This window comes from Protomyctophum parallelum (assembly GCF_964188405.1).
Source record: "Protomyctophum parallelum genome assembly, chromosome: 9".
Taxonomy (NCBI): domain Eukaryota; kingdom Metazoa; phylum Chordata; class Actinopteri; order Myctophiformes; family Myctophidae; genus Protomyctophum; species Protomyctophum parallelum.
Genome location: NC_139706.1, coordinates 16,005,654 through 16,031,446, shown reverse-complemented (window position 1 = coordinate 16,031,446; position 25,793 = coordinate 16,005,654). Strand labels below are relative to the sequence as shown.

The window sequence follows — 25,793 nt, the reverse complement described above, 5'->3', positions numbered from 1 at the left end:
TTGTTCCTGTTACTGTATTTCTTGTTTATTTATTGTTGCTGGCCTTGTCGTCGTCACCTGTCCCTGTTCCGTTTTTTACAGTGTCGTTTTTGGCGGCTCATTTTGATTTTAGTTTTAGTCATTAGTCTCTTGAATAGCTTTCATTTAGTTTTAGTCACATTTAGTCACCTGGAATGTCTGGGTGTTAGTCTATTTTTAGTCGACAAAACATCATAAGATTTTAGTCGACTAAATCTACAGTTGATTTAGTCAAGCCAAAATGTATTTTGGCGGGCCTTGATGCCGTCATAATTACAGTTTTCACAATAGCTGATCTACAAGTCCTCAACGCGTCGCATTGTGAGCTTGTAGATCTGGATTCAGTCTGTAAAGGTACCTTGATGTTGGAGCTGTGCACCTCACACAGTAGGATCTGATCTGGGTTCAGTCTGTAAAGGTACCTTGATGTTGGAGCTGTGGACCTCACACAGTAGGATCTGATCTGGGTTCAGTCTGTAAAGGTACCTTGATGTTGGAGCTGTGGACCTCACACAGTAGGATCTGATCTGGGTTCAGTCTGTAAAGGTACCTTGATGTTGGAGCTGTGGACCTCACACAGTAGGATCTGATCTGGGTACAGGCTGCAGAGTTCACTCAGCTGCTTCTTCATGCCGGTGTACTTCTCGTCCATGTTGAGCCTCAGGCCATAGCGTACCGGGGTGGAGCCGTCCAATTTAATGACTGTCAAAAAGCACACCCAAAAATAATAATACAATGAAGATAATTAACCCATTTTGACCTGAGATCAGATTAAAAAAAATGTCTTCTACATCATCCGGTCATCCTGACTGTTTTCTGAAAAAGCTATGTTTCTAATGTCAGTCGTTCTTCGATTTTTCAAAAATAGCAGACCTACAAGCTCGTAGCGCGCCACTCGGTGGCGCGCTATGAGCTTGTAGATCTGCTATTTTTTCAATAGCTAAAGCATAACATAATGCTAACACCAAAAGGGGTTCCCGCCCAAAAATGGGTTAAGCTAAGCAGTGTTGTTTTTGGCAGCAAATTTCTATTTCTTTTTTAGTTTTAGTCATAGTCTCTTGAATAGTTTTCATTTAGTTTCAGTCACATTTTAGCCACCTGGAATTGCTTTAGTGTTAGTCTAGTTTTAGTCGACTAAATGTCATAAGATTTTAGACGACAAAATCTGCAGTTGATTTAGTCGACTAAAATGTATTTTGGCGGGCGTAATGACTGGTTTTACACTTTCTGAAAATTGCCAGCCAGGGGTCCTTGAGGGAGTTCCAGGGGGGACCCAGCTAAATGATAATTTGGAACCAAATGGACCTTATGGGTCTGTAACTCAGAGAGTGTACAAATGGACCTTATGGGTCTGTAACTCAGAGAGTTGTACACTCTCAGAGTTAAATCAGCATTGATTTTACAACACAAATTGGGAGTCCCAGAGATAGAAATGCAGACTAATGCATTTCAAACTGAGGGTCCTTTAAATTAAACGGGTTGAAAATCACTGCTAGAGCCATAAAAATCTTATGGGGGTCCCTGGCATATCTCTTCAAATGGGGGGTCCGTGGGCTAATTGGTGTCAATTTGGGGGTCCTTGACATGAAAAAGTTTGGGAACCACTGTATTAGTCGACGGAAGTCTCCTCCTCCTCACTCACCGGTGATCTCCAGGTGCATGGAGCTGTCCATGGGCAGGGGCAAGGAGAGGAAGTTGAAGGGGTCAAAGCGGGCGCTGATGTGCCCACACGTCTTACACTTCACCTGGGACTTGAGCTGTCCATGGAACAGGTCCACCACGATGGAGCGGTTCCGACGCAGGTGGTTCTCCCATGCCTTTTGGAGAGCATAAACAGAAATGCTCAACCCATTCTGACCTGAGATCAGATTCATACGAGGTTTCCACTGGACACACACTGGTCTGATGAAGCCATTCTGACCTGAGATCAGATTCTAAAAATGTCAGTCGTTCTTTGATTTTTCAAAAAATAGCAGACCTACAAGCTCGTAGCGCGCATAACATGATGCCAACACCAAAATGGGTTCCCGTTCAGAATGGGTTAAAAAACACCAAAAGAAATCCTGGTCTCTAAACTACCTCCCCCTGGCCAGCCGGGGCGCCTGATGGAGGGGAATAACTGGTAGGAACTGGTAGGAATAACGTGTTCCTTCCACGCGCTATACGTCCGGCCGGGGAAACTCTCCCCTGGCTGTCAGGTGAAAAGAAGCAGCTTGGACTCCTCATGCATAGAAGGAAGCATGATGTCAGTCCGCTGCCCCCCCCCCCCCACCCCCCAGGTTGGCAGAGGAGGTGTAGCGCCCAGGATTACATTTGATAATTGACACTGGGTAAAAAAAATGGGTTACAAAATAGTGGGATAAAATTTTAAAGGGGAAAAAAAAACACCCAAAGGGGTTCCCGTCCTGAATGGGTTAAGATACATTTTCACTAGAGATGTCACGATACTAGTATCGGTATCGGGAAAAAGTATTGTTATCGGCCCGTGTGTTTGTCATATCGGTTCATATCGGTATCGGCGAATGTGCCAGTCTAACCACCGATCCCACACAGTGGTAAGGGGTTGACACTATAGAGCGGCGCAGTCCCTCCCCCTTTCAGAACAACGAACGGCCCAAGGAAGCTCTTAGAAGGAAGTGAAGTGGTCACGTGACTGGGCTGCGCCATGACACTTTCATGGACACTTTCATGGGAGCCAAACTCACACCGGTAGTGCAATGAATACATGGCAGTGAATGGAGCCGGCTGGACCAGCTCATAACAAACATTATACATGAACGATTGCGAGCTTTGTCATATAATTGGTTCAGGAATATGAAAGAAGACATAAGTGATATCACACGTTTTTTCAGAGTGGTTGTTTTTTGACGTAATAACTATTTATTTTTATTGAGGTATTTATAGAAGAGCACATAGTAAGTTTTCTGCCTGGGCTGCTCTCTGCTCTTTGAAAAAATAAATCACATTAAGTAGTATGCACATCAAAAAATAAGACAGCCTAAAATAACGTGTTATATATATTATTCCATTTTACAGAAGCGATCACTTTACAAAAGGTCTCAGTCATTCATAAATAATGTTTGTTTCAGGAGCTGGTCACTGAGCTCTCATTGACTCCAATGCATTCTGCCGAACTTCCGGGTGTAGTTTGGCTCCCATGAAAGTGTCCATGAAAGTGTCATGGCGCAGCGTGACCACTTCACTTCCTTCTAAGAGCTTCCTTGGAACGGCCCAGGAAATGAAAACGCAATGCATTTCCCCATAGGCAGTTTTTATTAAATTTATTTAAAGACCTTTTAAGCGTCGTACGAAGCCAACTCTTGTGGTGACAAATCATGACAACACACACAATATTTCGGGCCAAACAAAGAATTAGAAAGTAGAAAAAAACGGCAGGTTACAACACTTTTTTTGTTGTTTTTCTTCTTTGTAATTATTTGTTTGGTCCAAAATATTGTGTGTGTTGTCATGATTTGTCACGACAAGAGTTGGCTTCGTACGACGCTTAAAAGGTCTTTAAATAAATTAAATAAAAACTGCCTATGGGGAAATGCATTGCGTTTTCATTTCCTGGGCCGTTCGTTGTTCTGAAAGGGTGAGGGACTGCGCCGCTCTATAGCAGGTAAATAAAATGTTGGATTGGCATGTGGAGTTTGCTTTGGAGTTGCCCAAAACGGCAAGTGCACATTATGAGTGAGGAGTCTGCTATAAACACAACACGAGATACAGTATATAGCTATATATAAACTAGGGCATTAAGCAACTAGTCGACCTTGTTGGTACTAGTTGACTAGTTGATAAGAAAGTTTATTTTTGTAGGCCTCAAGATCAGGTAGATAAAAAAAAAATAGACAACTAGTCAACTAGTAAAAATGACTAGAAGTGAATGCCCTACTATCAACACAACACAAGATCCCAACACTGGTATCGGTATTCGGTATCGGCTAACACAGAAATGGTGGCGTTTATGGGGGACATCCCTAATCATTCCTAATCCCCTGTGTGGTGGGTGCGTGGCGTGGCGTGGCGCGCTGACCTCAGAGGCGACCTCCCAGTCAGGTCGTCCGTCGCTGTCCTTCAGCTCCACGTAGGGCTTGTCGTGGACGCGGTTCAGGTCCTCGTGCAGGCCGTCCAGGAGGAAGGCCAGCAGCTCCTGGGAGTCCTGCTGCTGGAAGCCGTTGAACCGCGGAGCGTACTTGGCTATCGTCCACTAGAGAGAGAGAGAGAGAGAGAGAGAGAGAGAGAGAAACACAAAAACAAAATATGAGGAATATACCCCTTTTTCTTTTTTGTTATTTACTTTTTATTGAATATTAACCCATGTAGGCCGGACGTTGAAATAAAAAAAAAAAAGTCTTCTGAAAGAATATATGTTCAAAGATTTGTGCCGCATTTTCACGATTTTTCAAAAATAGCAGACCTACAAGCTCGTAGCGCGCTGTGAGCTTGTAGATCTGCTATTTTTCAATAGCTAAAGTATAACAGTTAAAACACCAAAAGGGGTTCCCGCCCAAAATGGCTTAATCAAACATACATGTAAACGAAACGACTATGACAAATTGACAATACATACAACAGAAAAACAAAATAGGCGATCTACAAGCTCACAACGTGTCACATTGTAGATCGTCTATTCTTGGCAAAGATATTTTGGTGTAGACACATTTTTCGTTTTAAAATTCTAGACTCTAGACTCAAATTTCTGGAATTCTCTGTAGACAGTAACACTACATTTGACATCCCAGTACAAAGAGCTAGATGCTTATGTAAGTAAATGCTTTTAGAATCCCAACTGCTAATTTATCTTCCATTGTGTCTGCATAGGTTAATCTAATATGTTGCCAAATAATTCCAATAAGATTGTACCTATGTACTGTAGCTCATATCAACAAAACACTTAACCATCACAATCAGAGCTGCAGCCTCACTCCCAATCTTCCGCCATAGTCTGAAAACCCACCTCTTCAGACTCCACCAGGTCAAAATGGGTTAATGTAAATCACTCTGGATTAAGAGCGTCTGATAAATGCCTAAATTGTAAATTGTAACCACCGTCTTAGCCATGCGATGGTGGCAAAAACTGAGAAAATGTCACGATGGGACACATTCTAGATCAGATATGTGACCAGTGCCAGTATTTTCAACCACAAGTCGGCAGTGTTGATACTTCACAATTGACCAAAATACAATTTATTTCTTTTTTTGGTGGTTTTTGTTTTTAGCCACATTAAAGGTATATTCAGTGATTTCACTCAAAAAACCTTAGGTTTAGTTTTTGGCTGGGACCTACAGTAAGCCTTTCATCCAATCAGGATACAGAGCCAAAAACTAAACCTAAGGTTTTTTGACCCCCAGGGGCTAACTGGGGACAGGGAGGAACTCCTTATATGGTCAGCACACTCTATAGTAGAGAGGAATATCACAACAAAACAAAAAGATAAGTGATATTTGAATTAAGTGAAATCACTGAATATACCTTTAACACAGTTGGAATGATAAAGAATGTTTTTATTCCATCAGAAAGTCGTTTTAGTGTCATTAAGTCGTTGTAATTGCTTAAACATGTCACTATGTCTAATGTTTTAACCATTGGATTAACCAATGCTAACAAATGCTAACCAGAAAATACAGCTTTCCTGCTAAAGTATGCAAATTTATTAAGTATTTTTTATTTATTTTTTTACCTACAATGACATGCCCCAAAAATAGGAACAGCATGTTAAAATTGGCCAACCAAACACTGGTTATGAGAGCGCGGCGCCCACCCACCCTCAGTTTGAGCGGAGCTACATTCTTCTGGGTCCCGTTCCACAACTCCAGCACCAGGTCACCGTAACACTTGGCCATGTGACCTCGCATCCCGATGGGGTTGGTTCTGGAAGGGGTCAGAACACAATACAGAGTTAGAGCAGGGTGGTCCAGTCAACTCTCACAGAGTTCAATTCAATTCAGGGAGATTCATATCGCGATAAGAAACACAATATAATAACAGAAAAAAAAAATACAATGAAAAAATTATTTCCACCATGTTCGGTTTCAAACATACATTGTTTTTTTATTGTCCATTCTTACAACTCTATTCCAAATCATGAATTTATATGGTTGGAGGTCTTCGAGAAACCTTTTCATTTGCCTCATTCCTTGAGGCCTGGTCAATGAGGAGGAGGGCCATTTACATGTAAAATGGCCTTGTTTATTTTGTTTTCATTTTTGTTCAAATACTGTACAAATATGTAATCATGTATTTAATAATGCATTTCGGAATGCGAACAGGAAGGACTGTAATGTCAGTTGTTTTCAATGTACTTTGTTAAATGTGTCATATTATAATCCCATATGGGATGGGCCAAAGTGGCATGACATGAAAATATCAAAATAAAGATTTAATTAATGTATTCATTCATAGAGACAAGTGGGTCAATGGTTCCAGTCTAGAGGAGAACATGACAGAACTACGTACTGTATAGGGTTAGTTATGACAGCAATTATGTCATTTATTTACTGACTCAGATGCCCTACACATAATTGATTGCGTAGCAGAGCAGAGCAGGTGTGGTGCCCCAACAATAATAACAAACACATGGACTTCCTTGGAGGAGGGGGTTCTAAATTGACCCTTAAAAGTCTGCAACTCTGACAGTATACAAATGTAACCAAATGTGACCAAATTTGACTGAGGGACTGCCATTGGATTGTTTTCCTTTTTTCTCGTTTTTGTTCATGTCATGTGAAAGCAGGGAATCATAGCTTCAAATTTGACATATTGGTTTTTCAGTTTGACCCACCCGTTTTGGAGATATGGCGTATAGAGTAATGTCTTGCAGAAAACAGCGAGTTGAGAAAACAGGCTTGAAAGGTCCACTTCTGTGTTACATGTTTAAGCATTTATTTCATATTTACATTTTATTATTATTATTATTATTTATATACATTATTTATTTTCCAGACATGCTCTAGTATGTGAAGAGTCTGCCTGTGCTAATAACTCATTTTGGAGGGAATTTGCGTGATGGCAGGCTCTCAGTCAAATCTGGCCACATGGACCAAATGTACAGATTGAGAACCACTGAGTTAAGAGGTTCTTAGGTTCTTCACAACAACGACAACAATACTGCTACTATAACTACTAATGTTTAACATAATATATAACACCTTTCAAAGCGTTGTTACCTGTTGAGCTCGTACAAATGTCTCCCTGAGATGAAGTAGTCGGTGAGAGGCTTCGTGTTGCTCACGCACTGGATACTGGAGTTCATGAAGCAGGTGTTGCCAAGGTTGCTAAGGCCCGTGGCTCCTTTCTCTGTGGGGACTGGACGAGAGAAGGGAGGATACCATGACAACCACGTCCCATAATAATAATAATAACAAGAATAATTACACACAATTGCCCTTCTGTGTCTGTAGCATGCTGCCTCTCTAAGCCTTCATGGGGGTTTGTTTGAGTCAGAGCTTACCTTTGTGTCTGTCCATCTTACTGCTGTTGGCGATGAAGGACATCTCCTCCGGCCAGCTCATGTCTTTGTTCCTGACTGTGGAGAAGAACGTTCCTCTGTGAACTTTTTCCACCATCACTATATATTTTTGTTTGTTTGTTTGCCGCCTGCCCTAAGCGGTTATCGCCAATTCCCCCCCTCCATTTTTGTACAACCCCCAACAACACCCGCCCATTGGTGTGTGGAGGGTGTGTAGATAACCAACATGCCTACCTATGATATGCAGTCACACCAGTTTTCACCAGGAAGAGTTTAATAATCATCTCTACCTGGTTCCCCCAACCCTGCTTATGGATTATATCCTCACTAGCAGTGACCTGGGTTCACTGCTAGTTTGGCACCCAGAGCTGTGTATACCAGTGTTGCTTTTGGCAGCAAATTTTGATTTTAGTTTTAGTCATAGTATCTTGGATAGTTTTAATTTATTTTTGTCACATTTTAGTCACCTGGAATGCTTTAGTTAGTCTAGTTTTAGTTGACTAAATATCATAAGATTTTAGTCGACTAAATCTAGTTGATTTAGTCAACTAAAATGTGTTTTGTCGGGCCTTGTTGCTGCCGTAATGACTTACACTTGCTAAAAGTAGCCGATCTACAAGCTCACAACGCGTCGCGCTACTACGCGTTGTGAGCTTGTAGATCGGCTACTTTCAGCATGCAACCGAGTGTCAAATTATTTATACTAGATCTCTTGTCCCATCCTAACATTTTAGTCTAGTTTTAATTTGTTGATGGAATTGTCAGTATAGTCTTAGTTTTATAGTCATCATAGCTTAGTTTTCATTTAGTTTCCATTTAGTTGAGTTTATCAGTGAAAAAAAGCAGTCGACGAACATCTTTCGTCTTAGTTTTAGTCGAGGAAATCAACAGTGCTGTGTACGTACCCTCAATAACTAAATGCTGCTCATCCTGGATCTTCAGACTCTCCAGGGTGTGGTCTTCATCGTCCAGGAGGGTGAGGTAGTTCTGGAGACGACGAAAAAAAAAAGGAAATTGTTTCAAGAACTGTGGGGATCTGAATATCCTATCTATTTTGCCGAGTCACCCAAACATTTTTGGTAACATATCGAGTAAAATATTAAAACAGTTGACATGTTTGTGTGGGGACAAACACAACTAAAATCAAAACAAAAATGTAAGTAACTGGGGAGGATTAAAAAAAAGGGGTAAAAAGAGAATCAAATAAAAGTGTTGACAGGACAGGACTTGAGGTCGATTCTAAAAATGTCTTCTAAATCATGACAGTTTCCGGAAAAACCCATGTTTCTACAGTATGTCAGTGGTTCTCAAACATTTTCATGTCAAGGACCCCCAAAAATATATGCAATTGGCCGCCGACCCCCATCTGAAAATATGTTGTTCCAGGGACCCCCCCCCAGAAGCACAGATTTGAGTTCAAAACGTTCGCTCTAAAAGGTTCGGGCCACACGATTTTCACGATAAAAAAATAAATAGCAGACGAGCTTGTAGATCTGCTAATACCATTAATCTAATACTTAAAAACACCTGCCATACCTCACTGTTGTACAGCCACAGCCTCATGTCCTCCTCCTTGATGCGGAGTCTCTGGGACAGGTAGAGGTGGATGTCCTTGATGGTGCCCATGCGGCTGAAACAGCCCGTGTACGCCAGCACGCGCTTCAGAGGGGCGTTGGGGGAGGGGACGTTACCTGCTGGAGAGGAGGAGGAGTGAAGGGGTGGGGGGAGAGAGGGAGAGGAAAGGGGGAGACAACCGGGACAAAAAGGGGACAAAAAGAGGACAGGGCGAGGGGAAACAACAGAGGGAAGAGTTCAGCGAATTAAATGGCCCCCCGAAAAATGATTTCAAATACACACACCCACCACACGCACCAGTGTCTTACTATACTTAGTTGTGACTCGTGAGGATGTCAAACCCCCCCGCCCTTTTGGTGGAAAGTAACTAAGTACTTTTAATTAAGTACTGTATTAAGTAGAATGTTGAGGTATTTGTACTTTACTTGAGTATTTCCACTTTCTTTTACTTCTACTCCACTACGTCTCGGAGCCAACATTTGTACTTTTACTCCACTACAATTATTTGAAAACTTTAGTTACTATATAGATATTTTGGAGATTTTAATTTTGATTAGAAAACATACATTAACCACTTCCAAACCCTATACATTTCGGCCATTTGAAAATAGCCGATCTACAAACTCTCAATGCGTCGCATATTTTCAATAGATTTTGTACACATTTTGAACTTGTGAAATGACACATTCTGCACAATGAGTACTTTTTCTTTTAGTACTTTTAGTACATTTTGATGCCGATACTCTTGTACTTTTACTCAAGTACATTTCCAATTCCGTACTTTCACTTGTAACGAAGTAGTTCTAAATTGCAGTATTGGTACTTTTACTTAAGTAAAACAATTGAGTACTTTTTCCACCACTGCCCAATTGTCTAAAAATCTTTAACCATAAAAATGACCACTTTCTCTTGTGAGGAGGATCAGGAAAATATTGTGAGGATCTCACAATATTTATCACATTCAAATATAGTAAGACCGGTACATACATACATATACAGGCTGATCATCAGGACTTAAAGGGCCACTTCACCCCTTTTGCAACCAGATCTTATTTTCATGATGTTTGGGAGACAAGAAACACTTTCTTGGGGTTTTTATGTGGGTAATGTGTGTTTTTAGATTATTTTAGTATTTCAAAGTGTCCGTGGGCTCCATGATGTCATGGACACTGGGCTCACTTATTTCCTGGACTACATCAAGGAAGCTCTGAGAAGGAAGTGAAGTGGTCACGTGACTGGGCTGCGCCATGACACTTTCATGGGAGCCAAACTACCCGGAAGTCAATGAGAGCTCAGTGACCAGCTCATGAACAAACATTATTTATGAACAATTGAGACCTTTTGTAAAGTAATCACTTCTGGAAAATAACAGAAGCCATGATGTAACACATTATTGTCTGCTGTGTTGTTATTCGATGTGTACACTGTGATTTTTATAGAGGTATGATATCTAAAGAGCACAAAGTACATTTCTGAACGCACCAAGTATCGCGAGACTTCCCACCGTTTCCTGTCTGGCAGCCAAATCTCGCGATACTTCGGAGCCAGAAACTGCCAGAAACTGATTAGAAAACAACCTGTGATATGTCTTCTGTTATTTTCCAGAAGTGATTACTTTACAAAAGGTCTCAATTGTTCATAAATAATGTTTGTTCATGAGCTGGTCACTGAGCTCTCATTGACTCCAGTGCATTCTGCCAAACTTCCGGGTAGTTTGGCTCCCATGAAAGTGTCCATGAAAGTGTCATGGCGCAGCCCAGTCACGTGACCACTTCCTTCTCAGAGCTTCCTTGCCTTGGACTACATGTTGTCTCAGTAAGACAGCCCTCCCCCTATCCACAAGGAGGAGCAGTGGACCAAAGCATTATGGGAATTGCAGTCCAGGAAGGAAGTGAGCCCAGTGTCAATGACATCATGGAGCACATGGCCACTTTGAAATACTAAAGTATCTAAAAACACAAATCACCCATGTAAAAAAAACCCCAGGAAAGTGTTTATTGTCTCCCAAACATCATTAAAATTAGATCTGGTTGCAAAAAAGGGGCGAAGTGGCCTTTTAATGCATTTAAACCCGATTCCTGTAATGAATTAATTCCTGTAATGAATTATGTCTTAGAGTGCCATTCATACCAATCTGGATAGGAAGCTGCTAAATCTCTCCAGATACAAACAGAAAACAAATCATCTGACATGCTGTTCTTCCAATTCCACGGTGGATGCTGTGCATTGCACTGTGAATAATTTGCTGGTGTGTGTGTGTGTGAGAGAGATCCAATGTACAGTATGGTAATCTGGCCTGTTTCCATGTCAGATGCACACATTTTCAGGCTCACACAAACGCGCACGCACACGCACACCACATACCACACACAACACCACACACACACACACACACACACACACACACACACACACACACACACACACACACACACACACACACACACACACACACACACACACACACACACACACACAAATGAAGGACCACTGACCTCAGACCAGCATAGACATTTAACACCAACATTACCATATTGTGTGTGTGTTGAGGATTAGTTATAAGGAAGCAGCAAGAAAGAGCCTATGCGTGAATCAACGAAAGACTTGATTTGATAAATTAAACAAATTAGTGCACACCGTACACGCAGATTGGATCCAATTGGAATCAATCCATATTAGTCCAGTTAATCAATTATTAAACAAATTTGCAATTCGTTATTGATTTCGACGTGAGAGCCAAAAAACGAGCGATTATATTGGTTGGTTATGAATTGTTAACACTCGTGCTTTAATTTCTATGGGCACATCCTTGGGATTAATGTGATATGTTCATGAGCAGGACCAAATTTATTCATGTCAAGAACCCCCTAAATTGACACTAATTACCCCGCGGATCGCCATTTGAAAATAATATGCCAGGGACCCCTATTAAGAGAAGATTTTTACGGTTCTAGCAGTGATTCTCAACCCGTTTAATTTCAAGGACTCCCAGTTGGACATGCATTAGTCTACGGAGCCCCATTTAATGGCATTTCTATCTCTGGGACCCCCAATTTATATTAAAATGCAATGTTAATTTAAAAGAGAATTCCATGCTAGAAGGCTTTCTTACCTTTATTTGTAGTTGTTACGTCCAACTAAAGAGGTCCAGGTGTTATTTTGTGCAAAAGTGCATTATTGGCTATTTCCCCTAATATAAGCCCTCAATGAATTGAATGGAATTGCATTGAATTGAGGGTGTTTGAATTGGGGTGTTTCTAGCTAATTCGCTTATTTCCATTGCTCAAAAAATAATAATTGTATTCTCTCTTCATAATTTAAATAGTATCTCAAGCGGCACACTTTACTACTTATTTCGATGGAAATAAGCAAATTATCACAAAAACCCAACCCCCATTGAGGGCTTATATTAGGGGAAATAGCCAATAAGGAGCTTTTGCACAAAATAACACCTGGACCTCTTTGATGGGGACGTAACAACTACAAATAAAAGGTAAGAAAGCCTTCTAGCATGGCATTCTCCTTTAACTCTGAGAGTTTACAAATCGAACCATTTCCGAACAACGCATAAATAAAAAAGAAATTGCCAGCTGAGTCACCGTAGATCACCCTTAACAATTATAGCTTTTATTTTTTAACACCATACATATTATACATTTGAGTGCAGCAGACAGTCTTTAATAAATATAACATGCCTGTATGACGATGAACATACCGTTAAAATGTATACCATACTAATATAATTTATTTTTTCCCCAAGGACATACTGTATAATGCAAGTCATCACGTTGCCAGTCGGTCGTTAGTCTCTGTTGTAAAGTTGGCACTGCAATCTGCGGCTGTTCCAGATACAGGTAGACCCGTACGTTAACGTAATCAATCGAGGAAATCCACTTTTCTCCCAATAAAAAGCCTCTGATAAATGTTTTAACCCATTTTGGGCGGGTTAGCATTTTGTTATGCTTTAGCTATTGAAAAATAGCAGATCTACAAGCTCATAACGCGCCAGCGAGTGGCGCGCTACGAGCTTGTAGGTCTGCAATTTTTGAAACATCAAAGAACGACTGACATAGAAACATAGCCTTTTCTGAAAACTGCCAGGATGTAGAAGACATTTTTAGAATCTGATCTCGGGTCCAAAATGGGTTAATTCAGTCCTTGCCACTGTACAGTATATACTGTGTGTGTGTGTGTGTGTGTGTGTGTGTGTGTGTGTGTGTGTCTATCTACAGTATAGATATGCATATTGCATATCTATCTATCTATCTATCTATCAAGAGAGAGAGAGAGAGAGAGAGAGAGAGAGAGAGAGAGAGAGAAATACAGACTGTCTGACTTATAATATTGTATTTGTTTTATCCAAACTGTTGAGGCTATAGAAGCTAGAGGTACAAGAACTGTCTGCTATGATGCTACAGCTGTATTAGTTAGCTACAGTACCATAGTCTACCATAGAGAAAAATATGTATTTATGATGCTACAGCTGTATTAGTTAGCTACAGTACCATAGTCTACCATAGAGAAAAATATGTATTTAGCCAGCAGGGGGGCTCAACCATCCATCCCTGCTGGTGGCAGGTTGGGAGCTGGAAGCCAATGCGCTCCGTTGGGGGTTTTAAATGTGCACTTTATGTTGAAATGTGATAGGTGGCTCTAGGTTGGATCGGTTGTTAAAGAGACCACACACAGTACCGAGCTGCACGTCCACCGCGACCACATTAAACCAACGAGCTAGTGTTTGTGCATCTCTGCGTCTACGCCTTGTCATCAATCATGTCTAATTCTTCTGCCATTACCTAGTATTATATTCATGTGGACATTTTTATGATTATGGACAACAACCACATGTTGAGGGAATTATTATATGAGAGGTACTGTATACTGTACAGTGGCCCGGGGACCGGTTTAATTGTCAACGGCTTCAATTGGGAGGAAAGTGGATTTATACTCGATTGATTTGAGTTAAGACGTGCATATCTGGAGCAGCCGCAGAGGTACGACCTGAAGCTGGAATGATTAGCAATTAAGCATTAAGCCAATGTGATGGCTTACATTATGTCAACAATGTGACTGATGGAAAAATTTATATTCTATAATTATGGTATACATTTCACATGGTATACATTTCACACAGAGACATAAATCACTGGGCATATCAAAAATATTTAGATTGTAAAGTACACATCCGTGTGTGTGTGTGTGTGCAGCACTCAAATACGTTGTTTTGAAATTAAATAGCCCTATATGCTTTCTCGTACAAAAATATATAATAATATGGATATCTCTGCAGCGATCTCCATATCAAGGTATAGCTTGCACAACAACTCCAAACAGCCTCAAACACCTTGAGCATTAATCTTACCGGGTGCGCGGTCGGGTAAATAACTCAACTTAATCTATTTAAATTGTCTAACTCTTTGCAAGAGTTAGACAACGCTGATGAAGGCTTGCACGCCAAAACGCGTTCGTTGCTGCCACTCTGCACCATGTCATTGAAATACATTAAGAGTGCCTTAAAACATGAGTTCCGTGAGTGCTTGCTTTCTCTTTTGGAGACATTTATGGGCATAAAAGGGACATGGACGGATATCCCCATATTACCCCCTTTTGGTACTGTAGTTTTTGTAATTAGTAGCAATTGGGAACTCCTTATAGTGGTTATGGCTGAGTCATGGTTCAGCGAATGGAGTCATTAGCCAAAGATTAGGATAATGGCGTCGTGTCCAACGTAGGGACAGCAGGTAGAAGAAAGGGCTTCAAGGGGAACTATGATGATTCAGCTGGCAGGTGTTGTGAGTTAATGATCATATTAAATATGTCCTAATTAGGGCATTAAGCAACTAGTCGACTGGTAAATCCACTAGTCGACCTTGTTGTTTTTTTCCCCCCGATTTTGTAGGCCTCAAGATCAGGTAGATTATAGTTATAGTCCAAAAAAAGAAAATAGGTAGTTAAACAACTAGTCGACTAGTAAACTAGTAAACTAGGCAACTAGTAAAAACGACTAGAAGTGAATGCCCTAGTAGTCCCTATGCTCACCCACCAGTACCTGTCATATTCCCTGTCATTGTTCACCGTTCAACAAGGTCTGTGCGAATAGAAAAACTGTGCACTGAGCCAATCTGAGGAGCTTTTAGGGCCGATTCATACTATTTTACCGCCGTCTCGGCGCTGTAGAGCCGCAAATGATTTCGGCTCGTCAGAAATGTTCAGTAGCACCGAAGAGCCGACTTTAGGACGGTACCCCCCCCCCCCCCCCCCCTCAAATGACGTCAAATTGTAGGCTCTACAGCACCGAACCGACTTTTATTCGGCTCTAAAATAGGAGTATGAATCGGCCCCTTAGTGTGATCAGCAGCCAATGGGCCAATGGTTCATTCCACATGCCCCACTCCTCCCAGATCACTGTCTCTCTCTAAAGGCTTGGATCAGTCCACTTCAACACGTATTAGAGAGAGAGAGAGGGGGTGGGATTTTTATTTATTTTTCTTTTGGTTTTTTTTTGGGGACGACGGCGGGTCTTCCTAAGATCTTGCTGCATGGCTTACGTTACCGTACCTCCTCGCCCCATGGGCTGTACCATGGGTGGTAAATGCATTCTCAGGCTGGCCATACCCATATTGACCCAGATGTTGGACTGGGGGGCGGAGCGCGTGGCCGCCGGCTGCTGCCGCAGGAAGAGCAGGTAGCGGGGGAAAAGCTCCAGCTCCTCGCGGCCCGTCTTGCTCTGGCGTATGACCTGTGGATGAAGAGGGAGGGAGGGAGGAGGGTTCAACGACGTCACCATTAACCCATTCTGACCTGAGATCAGATTAAAAAAAATGTCTTCTACATCCTGACAGTTTTCCATTCTGACCTGAGATCAGATTCTAAAAATGTCTTCTACATCCTGACAGTTTTCCATTCTGACCTGAGATCAGATTCTAAAAAATGTCTTCTACGTCAGTCGCTCTTTTTTTCAAAAAATAGCAGACCTACAAGCTCGTAGCGCGCCACTCGGTGGGGTGCTACGAGCTTGTCGATCTGCTATTTTTCAATAGTTAAAGCATAACAACATACTAGTGCTAACACCAAAATGGGTTCCCGTCCAGAATGGGTTAACACGTTTTAGACCATGAGGACGATTCTGCAAAATGTCTTCTACTGTACATCCTGACAGTTAAAAAAAAAAAGCTACGTCAGTGGTTCTTCGATTTAAAAAAAAATAGCAGACCTACAAGCTCGTAGCGCGACAGTCGGTGGCACGCTATGACCTTGTAGATCTGCTATTTTTCAATAGCTAAAGCATAACCAAAAGGGTTAACACATTTTAGACCACGAGGACGATTCTGCAAAATGTCTTCTAAATGCTGACAGTTTTCTTGAAAAACCTCATGTTTCTATGTCAGTGGTTCTCAAACATTTTCATGTCAAGGACCCCCCCCCCCCATCTGAAAATATGTTGTTCTACAAGCTTGTAGGTCTGCTATTTTTGAAAAGTCGTGAAAATGTGGTGCAAATCTTTGAATATATATTTCAGAGCGAACATTTTTAACTAAAATATTGGCTTCTGGGGGGTCCCTGGAACTACATATTTTGAGATGGGGGTCCGTGGCCCAATAGAGATCTGGGGGTCCTTGACATGAAAAAAGTTGAGCACCGCTGACATAGAAACATGGGTTTCTCAGAAAAGATTTAGGATTTTGAAGCCTTTTTTTTTATCAACCTCTGTCCAAAATGGGTTAAAGTAAATATGAGGCTCAACTTAACTTAAACCATATTAAAGAGGTATCGGATTTACAATTTGATTGAATTGTTTTGAAGATGTTGCTGAAACGCTGCTAATATACATAACAAGATCTTGCTCCTTACCGGTCGTGGCAGGCTAAGGTTGGTACCATACCAGTGGTACAGCGCCCTCCACACAGGTTCCGGGACCGTCTCAAAGTCTCGCCCCGGCACCAGCTGTAAGGAGCGCTTCAGCCTGCCGCCCTCCATGGTCAGAGTAGGGGCCTGAGGTATGACGACAGAACAATTATGGGTAGACAAGCATACAGCGGACACAAGGCAACAACACATTTTACAGTCCGCATTCTCCAGTTACAGATTATACGGATAGATGGTTTCCTAATGCTGTGCACTATAGGCGGCTGGGCAGGGACCTCGTCATACTGGTGATAAGACAATGACGGTTCAGAGGCACCGGCGTCTACTCTCTGGGAAGTCTCGAGGACACAAAAATGGGAGGACCGACTCAGATTACCTACGACTTTTTGGAGATGGAAATCACCAGACGACGGGGCCCCACTTCCCCTCATATGCCAACATTCAGGAGCACTGGTAGCAAAATACCGTATCAACATTTAGTGCTATCATTTATTGAAAAATTAGGACCTAATTCACGCCAGCATTTATTCCAGTCGAGCTCTTATTTTGAAAAGCCACATTTTCAGTCGACCGGAAGTAGATTATCCCAGCCAGCTAGACGGAGCCGAGACAACCTTTGTTTATATGATCGATCTATGCCGGTGCACTATAGACATCCACATCGCCGTCTCTGTGCCGTCAAAGTAACGCTGTTTTGACCAAAAAAGAATAGAATGGATTATTATGGCGACGGCAATCTAAGATGAACGATCCAGTGCTGTGCTGACAGCACAGCTAGCTAACCGGCTAACGTGAGTAGCATTATGGGTCGAATGCACTATAAAAGCGCAATTTCCGAAGGGCTTCGGCAATGGCGTTAAGCGTCAGTATCAAAATTAGGCTTCAATTGCCGAAGGGCTTCGGCAATGGCACTGAAAGTATTAACAGTTCGCAAAATAATTCCTGTCTGGATGGGAAACACCTATGCGTAGGTGCGTTCACATTATGATGTTTTTGGGGGGGGGGAAAGGGCAAATGCTATTTTTTCAGTAATGTGCCACTGCCACCTTAGAGGGTTGGGTCTACTGCACTGACTTTCAAAGTGCAGTAGAAACGAATCAATTCCAATTTCAGAAGTCGGCACTATACTAGACTATCTATACATTTGCCATCTACAGTAGCCCATTTAGGCCTGACGTCGAAATAAAATAAAAACGTTCGCTCTGAAAGAATATATACACTATTCAAAGATTCGCGCCGCATTTTTACGATTTTTCAAAAATAGCAGACCTACAAGTTCATAGCGCGGCACTCGGTGGCGCGCTATGAGCTTGTAGATCTGCTATTTTTCAATAGCTTAAAGTATAACAGAATGCTTGAAACACCAAAAGGGGTTCCCGCCCCCAAAATGGGCTAGACAAACCAGGCACAATTCCGTGCACACACAGTGAGGTAAGAGATTTGGGCTGGTGCAATGACCGCAGACGATAAGGCGCAGTCTCTCTCCCTCTCTCTGTCTCACACACACACACACACACACACACACGCCTACCTTCATAGGGTCGGTGACGACCAGTGACTGGTTGTCGATGGCCCCGGGTCTCTGCGCTGCGAGGTGGGGGTGCAGGTGACCGTTGGCCCCAGAGAAGCATTGGTTGTTGTTGTCCGACATGTTGTGTTGCCGGGCAAAGCAGCTGTCTGTGGCCGAGGGAGCTACCTGGGGGCTCATGGCTGGAGGGGAGCAGGCGTTACAATTGCGCGCACGCACACGCACACGCACACACACACACACACACACACACACACACACACACACACACACACACACACACGTGAACACGCGCACACACACGCACACACATTTTGTAAGAAATGGATCAACACAGTCTACAAGACACTGTTTATCTCCATATTGTTTATTTCTTTTTTCTTTTTTTATTTACATCCTAATAAAAATGAAATAATGTATATGCCAATGAAATAATAATGATGTAATGACAATGATTGGATCACACCCACCACCTGGCTGTATTCATTAAGGGTGACTAATTAGCCAAGCTGTACTAGATAGACCCTGACGAAGGCCTTTTGGTCTTCGTCAGGTGCCTGGGATTTATTTTTCTTTCTTTGCAAGTCTGCAATTTACACCTTTTGGGAATTAAGCAGTACAACTTGAAGGGAAGATTTTTTAGTCTACAAGACAGTTTTGTATATCTCTGATTATATAGGAGTGGTACAGTATGTGTAATGTTTAAAAAAAAAATATGTTTTGGGGATGTTATGTCTTGTACTTGTATAAGACATTTCATACACAAATGGCAATGCTTATGCTTCACATATAAGGCATTAACAGCCTTTGAACCCATTTAGGCCTGACGTCGACATTTTTTAAATGTCTTCAACAGTTGACAGTGTTCTGAAAAACCTCATGTTTCTGTATCAGTGGTGCTCAATATTTCATGTCAAGGACCCCAAACATTATATGTAATATGCCTTCGTCCCCCCCATCTGAAAATATGTTGTTCCAGTGACCCCCCAGAAGCAAAGATTTGAGTTAAAACATTCACTCTGAAAGAATATATATTCAATGATTCAATGATTTTTGAACATTTTCACGATTTTTCAAAAATAGCAGACCTACAAGTAGATCTGCTATTTTCAACAGCTAAAGCACAACATGATGCCTAAAACACCAAAAGGGGTTCCCGCCCAAAATGGGTTAAAAACATAAAATTACAGAAATAAAAAATAAGATTGGCTTAAAAGGTTATGGTCATAAGCATTTTATACATTCTTTTTTAAATATTTTAGCAACACTTGGGTGGTATCTACTGCCGTGCACTATGACGTTTGTACTTATAACATGATTGTAGTCAACATAGCTTATATAACATGCGATTGTACAGTATGCAACGAATTGCTTATAGTGACTGTAGGTATATGTAATGCATCGCTTATAAACTTGTGATTGTATGCAACAGTCTTGTCACTGGCTAATGGGGGGATCAAAATAAATAAAACGATATAGCTGAAAATAGCTCAGTAGGGATTTGTGCCGCATTTTTACGATCTTTCAAAAATAGCAGATCTACAAGCTCATAGCGCGCCACCGAGTGGCGCGCTACAAGCTTGTAGATCTGCTATTTTTCAATGGCTAAAGTACAACATAATGCTTAGTTAAAACACCAAAAGGGGTTCCCCGTCCAGAATGGGTTAAGCCATTTAGACCTAAGTTCGGTTCTACAAATGTCTTCAAACTGTATCATGTCAAGGACCCCCAGAATTATATGTAATTGGCCGCAGACCCCCCCCATCCAAAAATATGTTGTTCCAGTGAACCCCCCCCCCCCCCCAGGGGAAGCAAAGATTTGAACGTTCGCTCTGAAACAATATAATTATATTCAAAGATTTGCGCCACATTCTCACGATTTTTCAGAAATAGCAGACCTACAAGCTCAGCTATGAGCTTGTAGATCTGCTATTTTTTTTAACAGCTAAAGCATAACATAATGCTTTAAAAAAACACCAAAAAGGGGGTTCATCCCGCCCCAGAATGGGTCGTTAAAGCAACACTCTCCATCCACACTTTTCCTGGGCTGTGTGTGTGCTCCAGTTCCTGTCGATTTCATCCAATGAAAGCCAATGAAACTGGTCAGATGACCAATGATATCCAATGAAATCAACAGGAACTGGAGCACACACAGCCCAGGAAAAGTGTGGATAGATATATAAAATAAAAAGCATTGACCCCCCCCCCCCACCCACCTGTCTCTGTGGCCTCAGAAGCACTGGACACGGCATCCGGGGACCGCTCCTCGGAGGGGCTGCCCAGGCCGAGGAGACCCAGCCCCCCCAGACCTCCTCCTGGGGGGGTGGTGGTGGTGGTGGCCAGGGGGCTCCGCAGAGAGCCCAGGATGGACGGCTGCTCCACCACGATGCCCTTGTGCTCCTGGATGACGACAGGACAGGGTTTCCCCTGTTATATTTGATACATGTGTTATATTTGTTTTGACGTTTTGAAAAACGTCTCGCGTAGTAGTAGTAGTGGTATGGACTCAAAACGGGAAAAAACAGCAGTGACAGCCGCCGACAGGTTAGGCCTCATTCACACCTGTCTTGTCCGTGTCTTGTGTCTTGTCCGTGGGGGGAACACAGCCATCAAACAAACATGTTTGGTCAAACCATGTGACTTCCATTGGAAATGCATTGGGTTCGGCCATTAAACACGGACAAGACACAAGACATGGACAAGACGGGTGACTTTTAGGTGTGAATGAGGCCTTTAGAATGGAGCTGGTCTGTCATGTGTGTTTTATATGGGATTCCATTTGGCTTGGGGGTGCAGGATGACTATACTGTTTTGAAACTCCAAGAGAGTTCATTCTAAGCAGCTACGACTCTACTATGATACGACGGGTAATATTATGCATCCATGTTTTATGTTGGCACTTCTCAACTTGTTTTCATTATCTCCCAAAATGTTGGCCTTCTCTTTGAAGTGGCCACCCGCATCCAGTACTTAACAAAAAAGTTCCACTGTTCTTATTCTTCAAGATTTCCAATGACACACGTTTTGGTCAATCAATTAAGAAACACACGTCAAGTGATCAACCTTACACAATTATGATATTATTATCAAACTGCTCTAGTTTACATTTTACATGTTCATAGCATTTACCTGACCTTTCATCCAGAACATGAAAATGTAAAAGAACATGAAAATGTGAAGCCCTTGCATACACAGAGCCCATTATATTCACACTAAGAAAATGATCTACGAACATTTCAACTGAAGAAACACTATGACCTCTTGGGCGGGACAGAGAGAGGCGCAAAGGGTCTCCTTTGTGTCTCCATAGGGAACCACTGCTGATCAAATTATTGGCTTATACTGTAGGAATGCTAGTCCCTGAGCGAGGGTATATGGTTAGAGAGGTTCTTTTAACGCTGCATACATACATATTTGACGTAGTCCTTCCACTGTTGCCACCAGAGCATGGAGATGAGGAACCAGTTCTGACCGGGCTGGAGCCCATGTCTGCTCTCCCTCTCCAACCAGCCCCTATTCAAGACACAACCATGGATGGACAGACGGAGACACAAGACAGACAAAAGGAAAAAAGACAAAGATGGATCCGTGGGGTTTAGAAAGAAGTTTCTAAAACGGGTAGTCCCAATACTTGATTCTGATTGGCTGGTTACCGTCACGTGACCGGTGTAAATTCCACCGATGACCCACTCCTTCAATCACTTTATATCATTCGCAGCTGATTCCAGCTGTACTGGGGAAGGGGAGCGCTTGATTGCTTTACAAACACATGCCTGGCTGGGGGGTAGGGTAGAGGGGCTAGAAGACCCTCGGCTGCGCCTCAGGTCTGCCTACGCCCCCAGCCAGTGTAAAATACCCGGTAACCTGAGACCTCTCATGGCTTATTGCTTAAATAGCCTGGGGTCCAGTCCACCTATATGCTTTCTATGGCATATCGGCAGCTCCCGGCAGGATCCTGCCGGGAGAATCTAGACGCAGCTGCGCGACATGAAACTAATTAATTAGAGCGACAGAGAGAGGAGTGTGTGTGTGTGTGTGTACGTGTGTGCGTCGATTTAACAAAAGGTGCAGACGATGAGAAATCAGCAGAGTGATCAGCGTCTGTTTTTCTGCCTGGAAATAAAAACGTCTGGGTTTCCGAGGCTAAGAAAGAAGTACACATCAATGTCCATCTTCGCTACGTGAACTTTAACGCTGGACACATCAATGAACACAACACCCAGAATGTTTGCCCTGGTACATACAAGGTTTTTACTTTTGTGTACTGTATGTACCTGTACACAAAATGTAACAATAAAGCACAACCGTCCTGGAAACTAGTTCATGACATTATCCCTTAATATACAGTATATACTCTAAGGTTACAACAACTAAAAGGTGTCACAGAGACCCCCGTACCGTATTATCTGCCCCTCCTCCTCAGGGGTCGCCGGCCTTAACCCCAGGACTATATGGCAAACCTGGACAATGGACGAGACAAGGACAACATTTCAAATCAAAACATTAACATGATATCAATAAAGGTGTCCTGTGTGTGTGTGTGTGTGTGTGTGTGTGTGTGTGTGTGTTGTCCCTCGCCTTCCAAAACATGTGAAAACTAGAAAAAGTGCCCCTCGGGGCACAGGTCTCCACCAGGCCAGGTCAGGTTGTGGCCTCCTGGTGGCGCTATAATAGGCCAATGTGAAAAGGGTGCCATTTCTTCTTACACCATTGATGATTCGAGGCATTTTCTTCCAAAAATGTGTTTTGCAAAAATCCACCTGTGGGTGGAGCTATAACAGGCCAATGTGAAAAGGGTGGGATATATTCCTCAGCCTAGTAGGAAAGTCTGTGGAAGATTTCACGTAAATTGCACACTGCGTTCACGATTTGAGGCTTTTTGTTCAAAATGGGCCAATCCTGCAAACTTTGAAAGTCAATGTTAGCCAATTAGGATAGAATATGAAATATCGGACAGATCCGTCTTGAGCACATGTCTATAGAGATACTCTGTAACGATTTGCGGGATTTGTTGACAAAATCTGGAGGAGTAAAATCAAGAAATGTGTTTTACAAAAGTTGGCCTCCTGGCGGCGCTATAACAGGCCGTTCTGGAAAATTTGGGGCAGAGGTTCATCGTTGACATCCAGGGAGTGTGTGTGCAGAGTTTGGCATCAACCGGGTTAACGGTGCCGGAGATTAGCTGGTAACGGACGGACGGACACACACACACACACACACACGGACGGACACACACACACACACACACACAAACGGACGGACACACACACACAAACGGACGGACACACACACACAAACGGACGGACACACACACACGGACGGAGTGCAAAACATACTCTCTCCCCGTGCCTTCGGCCTGGTGGAGACAATTACGTAAATGCGTTACATGTACGAGCATATTATAATAAGTTTACTGACCTGGAAGAGCAGGTTGAGGAACTCATTAGCCAGAGCACTCTTCACACTCCATATCTGGTAGTCCTCCAGGGTCAGGTGACCCAGCTGGCCAAGAAAACAACAAACAACAACAAAATGTCAAGAGATCTGCATCGCCAGGTTAACCCTGCTAATTATTATTATAGTCATTATTGGTCAAAAATACTGCACCATCAACTGGAGAATGTGGATTTATGTAATTCGACCTTTGAACAGAATAGCTCAGGTCCTGACACTATGGCGCAGAGTTTGACCAAAATCAGATTAAAACGGTCAAAGTTAATCGCTTTGACAGACGCTAACCCTGGCTGCAGGTGTAAGGTTAGGTGCACTTAACTAAGATAACCTTAACAAACAAGACGCAGCACTTTGGGTCGGTCCCCCTCCTACCCTTCAGAAATAGTTTGTTTGTTACGAGTATGTTACTACTACAGAACTGGCTGACTCTGGCCACCAGCTTAGAGAACAATGGTTGCAGTGATTAAAAAAACAAGACAAGGTTAAGGTTCAATGGTAAAGGGTCCCGACTCCTGACAGGTACCACTATAAACCCCCTTATGGCCAGCCTAATTAACAGTGGATTGTGCCTTCTACCTGCACTATTCATATGTTTAATTCATCATTTTAATGCCAATAGAAAAATCTGTGACATACACACTATATCTCATTCTAACACGGTAATCCTATAGAGCCCCGAAGTCTGACGTCAATATCGGTACAATGGCGCAAATACACAGGTTCATGTACTTTTTATTTGCATTATAATCCCCATAGGTGGATTTTAGATCGCCTCATATAAGAACTGTGTTTTAAAAATAAACATGTTATTCTCCATAGAGAAATTACTTCCGCGAACCAGGGGAATCGAAGGGATGAGCGAGTTATGTCAGGACTTCGGTGCTCTATAGTATTATACCCAGTCCTGATGGTGGCGCTAACTTCACCATTATGCCGATCTTGACCAAATAGAGCGAATCTGGCGATGTCATTTCCTGTCCAACGGATCACAACATCCGCTAGCTTTCTTCACTGTGCTACACAGTCAGATGTCCGGGATGCTAAGCTATCATCGTTTATTATAAAAACTAAGTCAAATTAAGCTCTAATCAAGCCCCAGATATTGCATATTACGCAGCGATGGACATAAAGACCGCGCATGTGCGTGCAAAAGCGTGCACGCAAGGATTTTGGCCGGTTTTAAAGTAGATTACATCGGCCGTTAGCCAAACCAGCCAAATGTTGCTACATTTTGCTACATTAATTAGTGTGCCTGGGGGAACGGCACCTCACCTTGGTGTTGTCGTGCATCTTCAGAATGCCCTCCACTATGTCCGACACGCTGCTGTGCAATTCCTGAAATGGAACAGAGCATTCATTTTGCAACACAAATCAATATCACCCATTGCAATTACTAAGGATATATAGGGGTGACACGGCTCACCGGAAAATGTATGAATCAAATCATCAGAAAATGTAATCAAAATAATTGGTTTAATGATAGTATGTCACGCAAGACATTTCTGACGGTGTCTCTATGTTGATGGGAGCACTCAGTCGCCACTTCTTTCGACATAATTATGGATTCGTTTAGTTCCGTCAATTTTGTAGTATCAGCGTTTAGATTAGAGAAAAATGTATTTTGACAGATTTAAACACTGGCTCAACGTAATGACTAGTACACTTCACCTGGAATATTTCCAGTGTCAGTGTTTATTTTGTATCATTTATTTTAATGTTTTTTGTGGCTTTTGCCTTTTTTTTTTTTTTGATAGAGGGACAGAGACAGTAGGCTGACAGGAAATGGGGAGAGAGATGAGGGAGGGGGGGGGGGGGGGGGGTGACATACATGCAGTAAAGGCTGTCGGGATCGGGAGTCGAACCTACGGCACACACTGCCA

General features: G+C 42.4%; 1 protein-coding gene across 2 annotated transcripts in view; it reads right to left on the bottom strand.

Annotated features, from left to right (window-relative positions):
* usp32 (ubiquitin specific peptidase 32) overlaps positions 1 to 25,793 on the bottom strand; it is a 105,314-nt gene that overhangs the window by 20,963 nt on the left and 58,558 nt on the right. The window contains exons 9-24 of one of the 2 annotated variants that reach the window (XM_083773531.1): positions 25,186 to 25,248; positions 23,878 to 23,961; positions 22,858 to 22,919; positions 21,870 to 21,972; positions 20,676 to 20,886; positions 18,463 to 18,641; positions 16,917 to 17,057; positions 15,681 to 15,804; positions 9,027 to 9,184; positions 8,396 to 8,477; positions 7,473 to 7,547; positions 7,189 to 7,327; positions 5,788 to 5,893; positions 4,055 to 4,228; positions 1,661 to 1,835; positions 569 to 720 (exon numbers count right to left, since the gene is read on the bottom strand). In XM_083773531.1, coding sequence (XP_083629657.1) covers positions 569 to 720; positions 1,661 to 1,835; positions 4,055 to 4,228; positions 5,788 to 5,893; positions 7,189 to 7,327; positions 7,473 to 7,547; positions 8,396 to 8,477; positions 9,027 to 9,184; positions 15,681 to 15,804; positions 16,917 to 17,057; positions 18,463 to 18,641; positions 20,676 to 20,886; positions 21,870 to 21,972; positions 22,858 to 22,919; positions 23,878 to 23,961; positions 25,186 to 25,248 — 2,028 coding nt within the window. The remainder of the gene's footprint in view (positions 1 to 568; positions 721 to 1,660; positions 1,836 to 4,054; positions 4,229 to 5,787; positions 5,894 to 7,188; positions 7,328 to 7,472; positions 7,548 to 8,395; positions 8,478 to 9,026; positions 9,185 to 15,680; positions 15,805 to 16,916; positions 17,058 to 18,462; positions 18,642 to 20,675; positions 20,887 to 21,869; positions 21,973 to 22,857; positions 22,920 to 23,877; positions 23,962 to 25,185; positions 25,249 to 25,793) is intronic. The other variant, XM_083773532.1, reaches the window with a different exon arrangement.